Raw genomic sequence first — 5,273 nt, forward strand, 5'->3', positions numbered from 1 at the left:
TTTTTTCTTAATAGTAAATTTACTTTTAAATTTTATGTTTTTATGTTTGTGGAATTTAAGAGAACCATAATCAAAATACCAAAGGCATAAAGTTATTTAGAATTAATAAAATATTTTAATTATTGTAAATATTGATATGTGTTCATGAGCTTCCAAAAATGTATCAACTACTTATGCATGTAACTTCCTATTGATCATCGCTTTATTTATTTATTTATTTATTTTGAAAAACATCAACATATAATTTGATAAATATTATGAAAATACATGCACATTTGAACGATAAATAAAATTGATTTGATTTGACTTAATTATAATAAAAATAATTATATTTCATTTTAAAATCATAGATTTAACTACCATAAGAATAGTAATTTATTTTATAAATATAAATCATAGGAAAATTTAAAATATATTAAAAATGAAAATAAAATATTAAACAACTGTTACGATTTAGTTCTTTTGTAAAATTTATATATATGCATGAGACTTCAAAAATTATCGTTATATTAATTTATGTAATTTGAATCAGACACTTTAGTTTATTTTTTAATTTCATTCTAAGCACAATATATCTTAAGTTATACATAATTTTCATAAAATATATTTACATACCTAAACAACAACCACCTAAATGCAAATAAGAAATTAATAAAATTTTAATATATAAAATAAAAAGTATTACAGCTGAATTCAAAGATGTAATTCAATTTACCCAAATGATAACTAAATCGAATGTAAAAACAACAAAACTGATTAGATATAACATATATATAATTATATATATAATTAAAGCAATATAATATTATTAATGTAAATGATGCATAAATATTATAAATTAATTTAAAACTAAAGTAAATAGCAATCAATTATTATAGTATATTTACTTTACAAATATTTATACCGTGTATGAGTACGGGAAAATCACCTAGTATACTCTATTACATCACCACTGAAGTTGAAGTGATTGATCTGATGACTCCCTCAGCGAGCTGCAGAGGTGGATCGTCTATGAGACTTTGAAAAGGCCAAGAGTTTCTGAGTTTACAGACTTGACAAGGTCTCTTAATTTCATAGAGTTGTAAGATAATATTCCCGTCCTGAGCCAAGCAAACATTGGCCGTAGGCCCTCCAAATATTTGAAGAAAATTACATATACTTAGACCTCCAAAACATAATTTTCAGAACTTCTAAAAAAAATTAGTTGAAATCTTTATTAATTCGTTGAAATCTTTATTAATTTGTCTATAGCCCTCTAAATCTTAGGGCCGAACATTATAAAAGAAAATTCAAACCTCATTATAAACCTGAGTAACAGGAGGTGTGGAGTTGGTTGGTTCCACAATTCTACACCAATTTTTGATTATGCAACTCATAGATTTGGAAACAATGTAGGCATTCATTCAATCTAGATGACTACTAATAAGGGTCCAAAATACGTTTGAGAAGTTATACATATCTGATACAAAGTTCCACCTATTTTGTGAAGCTTTCAAATAGATATACATTCAGAAAGGAATAATAGTATTCCGATTTTCGAGTGTGAAATTGATGAGATCTTGTGTGCCCATGTTCTCGATCTTGACTATATTTTGTGTGCAGTCATGCATGTTAATAAGACGTGGTGAGACTTAGAAAAAAAAACGAATCATACGAACTATAATTTTGTAATTACGGTCAATAATTTAAACTATGATCTATCTATGAACTGGTTAACGCATTTAATTTGGGTTCTTAGACGGAAACATCCTCCACGTGCAGCCACATGTTCAATATGTTGTGTAATTCTTTCTTCTTTCTTATGTACATATGTATCGTATAAGATTTTCCTTTGTACAGTTTGACATATATAGCATAAAGCACGTGAAGAGGTTTGACAAAAGAAAATTTATGGAATGGTTTGGTTTCTCAATACAGTAACTGCTGGCTTACACGTCTGTGAATTGTTTACTACTGGTTCGGTTAATCGGTTTGCTTCGGATTTGGCTGAATCGGTACGGTTCATCCGGATTGTAGAACTCTAGTGCTTGGCTCAATATTAAGTTGAGCCAAAGTGCAAGGATCGATACAAGCGGCATATTAATTTTTATTTTCTTTCCGCATCTAACTTTTTTTATATATAAGTTTATTAATAACAAACCACAAACTCTAAAGTTTATAAAAATAATTATGAATTGTTTTGATCGTTGGGCATTGAACTTATTGGAACTGAAATGGATTAAATATCTTATAATCAGAATAGGAATAAAATTAAGTTTCTTTGTTAAGGTCTTCGGCCGTATATCTTCCAGTATTTGTTCATACATATGATGGATAATAAATAATAATCTTTTGCAAATCTCGAGCATACTCAAAATTTAATAAAGTAATATCTTAGCGTACAAGAGTAAGACCATTAAAGTTTTTTAATCGCCGAGATGATATATGTCTATAATTCTATAGTTATAAATTTTAAATTAAAGAAAGACTATTAATATAATCCACCATAATGACTCACCTTTTTATCAAGAAGCTCTATTTCCTCCATTTCTTCTCTTCTTTTTCACGTCTCCTCTTTCATTGATGCTCTCAGGAACAAGCTTGATAACTAACATCCTTGGATGTCCAGAGACAGGTAAATTAAATCACAATATATATAATCTTGGTGAAGTTTCGATAATAACCCTTTGGACAACTTTTTGGTGTTGGACTGATTGGAAAACGGCAGAGAAAGATTTAGCGAGTACCACGAGATCGTGAAGAAGGTAAAGAAAGATCCAACCTTCGAAAAGACGACGGATCATGCTGTGATGGGAATCAGGAGACATGTCGCGGTGCCTCCAGGGACAACGTTGAACACCGTGACTCCATGCGCCGCTTGTAAGCTCCTCCGCCGTCGTTGCGCGGAGGAATGTCCTTTCTCGCCATACTTCTCGCCTCACGATCCTCACAAGTTCGCCGCCGTTCATAAAGTCTTCGGCGCCAGTAACGTCTCCAAAATGCTTTTGGTAATTTGTTTTTTTTTTTGGTAAAATCTTTTGGTAGTTAGTTGATTACTTATACACATATTTTTACAAAATGATCATTGAATCATTGAACAAATTTATAATATAAGACAAATACATTTAATCTTCTCTTCAAAAATACTAATAATCTAGTTCTTTTATTACTTACCCTTTAGATCCATATCACATTTTTCTTTCTTTTTGGTTTGTATAGATATCATTTTTTGAAAGAATTTTAAATTTAAGTTTATATAGATATCATATCTGATTAATGGGATATAGTTGAATGGATCTACCACAGTTTTTGTTTGACTCACTCCAAACTAAACAATGTTTTCCCATTTTGATAAATTTCTAATAGTCCAGGCACATATTTAGATTAAGGGATATATTATTATTAATAGATTATATAACTCAAGCATGCACATCACTAGATTTAAATCTAGGTTTTGACATCACGGCAACATTAGTACAAGCCACTAAGTTACATATTTTGGTTCTTTTTTTAGCCAATTATCGAAATTATAAAAAGAACTTGTTTCTATTAACTATGAACTTTTCATTTTGCATAATTATACGAAATATCATATATTGTCAATTTCCTCTATACCGGTATGTAGTTTGTAAACGGAGCAAATGAATCATTTTGTTGCAAAATGACTGTGGAACTAAAAATGTAGAGAAATATCTTAAGATAACACTAAATTTTTTTTTGTCACAAATTTAGACTCTTAGAATCAATATGACCAAAATGTTTCACTGAATAGGTAAATATACACTTATACTCCTAGGGTTAACTAATTCAAACCTTAGAGTTTAGAGTTAAAGAGTTGAGATCTGTGATTGAAGTTTAAAATTTTATAAAATAAAAATAAATATTAAAAATTTGAAAATAAAAATTTGAAAAATAGTTTCAAAAAGTATTTCGAATTACAAAAAGAGAATTTGAAAAATAAAAAAAAATTCAAAGAGAGAAACAATTATAAAAAAGTTTGAATTTGAAAACATATAATCTAAAACTATATAAAAAAATTATTATTATTATTTTTTTTTATTTTTTTTGTATTTATATATCTAGGGTATTAGGTTTTTTTTACCTATTAAATGAAATATTTTGGTTATTTTCCTCTTTAGAATATAATTTTGTGATAAAAACTTGAAAATGATCTATTTAAGAGAATTGCCCAAAAATATATGTATGAAAATATCCTTATTAGTTAAATAACTATCTAATACATACAATTGCCATTTTGCATAGAAATAACATTCCCTTCTTGTTAAATTGTGAACTTGTATATAAATTATATTTGCAGGAAGTTGGAGAAAGTCAGAGAGGAGACGCAGCAAACAGTTTAGTCTATGAAGCCAACTTAAGACTGAGAGATCCAATATACGGTTGCATGGGCGCAATCTCCGCTCTTCAGCACCACATTCAATCTCTCCAATCGGAACTCACCACCGTCCGTACAGAAATCCTCCGCCACAAATACCGAGAAGCCGCCACAATCACTTCCTTACAAAACAACAACAACTTCAACAATACTACAACATCAGTGTCTGATCAGGCTGCTCTCGCTGCGTCCATTCTGCTCCCACCTCCACCGCCACCGCCTCCTCCTCCACGACCACCAAGGCTGTCGTCTTCTCAGCCAGCTCCAACGCCTACGCCACCGGCTTCTTTACCGTCTCCGTCGATGGTGGTGTCTTCTTCGTCTTCTAATTCATCTGCTACCAATTCTATATATAATCCTCCTCCGTCTTCGACGGCTGGATACAGTAATTCTCTGTCCAGTGATAACAATGTCCATTACTTCGATTAAATCAGAATTGTATTCTTGATTCTGCTTTCTTGAATGCTATTGTTTTACCCCTTATAAGCTAGACGCTTCACTGTTGATCCATGCTGAGGAAAGGGCGTGAATGTTTTGTTTATTTGTTTTTCATGTAGATTAACAATTACATTACTTTACATTCAGTTTTGCTTTCGTGGTCTTGCGTACAAGACACGTACACGACTTTGCACTGTAAGTTCATATGGAAAAGCTTAAGATGATATATTATAGATATGCATTTGATGTGATTTCGCCCTTTTTCTACTGTTATATTCTATGTACTAATAAAAATAATTACGTTAAGCAAAAAAAGAAATTTCATCCATAAGAAAAACTCGCATTCACACGCTAAAAAGCTACAAGGTGTATCACTTTTTATAATTTATAAACCTACGTTTTATATGTGACTTTTATAGAAAATATCATAACCGGGGAAACTCCATGCCAATGATATTTG

General features: G+C 30.3%; 1 protein-coding gene across 1 annotated transcript; it reads left to right on the forward strand.

The window, feature by feature from the left end:
• Positions 1-1,873: 1,873 nt before the first annotated feature.
• On the forward strand, positions 1,874-5,115 carry LOC106454889 (LOB domain-containing protein 13). The gene is made up of 3 exons (XM_013896972.3): positions 1,874-2,614; positions 2,708-2,987; positions 4,298-5,115. The coding sequence occupies exons 1-3, from the start codon at positions 2,601-2,603 to the stop codon at positions 4,802-4,804; spliced, it is 801 nt and encodes a 266-aa protein (XP_013752426.2). The 5' UTR covers positions 1,874-2,600; the 3' UTR covers positions 4,805-5,115.
• The last annotated feature ends 158 nt before the right edge of the window (positions 5,116-5,273 follow it).

This window comes from Brassica napus, chromosome C4 (genome assembly GCF_020379485.1).
Source record: "Brassica napus cultivar Da-Ae chromosome C4, Da-Ae, whole genome shotgun sequence".
Taxonomy (NCBI): Eukaryota; Viridiplantae; Streptophyta; class Magnoliopsida; order Brassicales; family Brassicaceae; genus Brassica; species Brassica napus.

Excerpts from the sequence above, each read along its gene's own strand:
- LOC106454889 (XM_013896972.3), top strand. Across the intron at positions 2,988-4,297 it reads ACGTCTCCAAAATGCTTTTG|GAAGTTGGAGAAAGTCAGAG; the intron begins GTAATTTGTTTT and ends TTATATTTGCAG.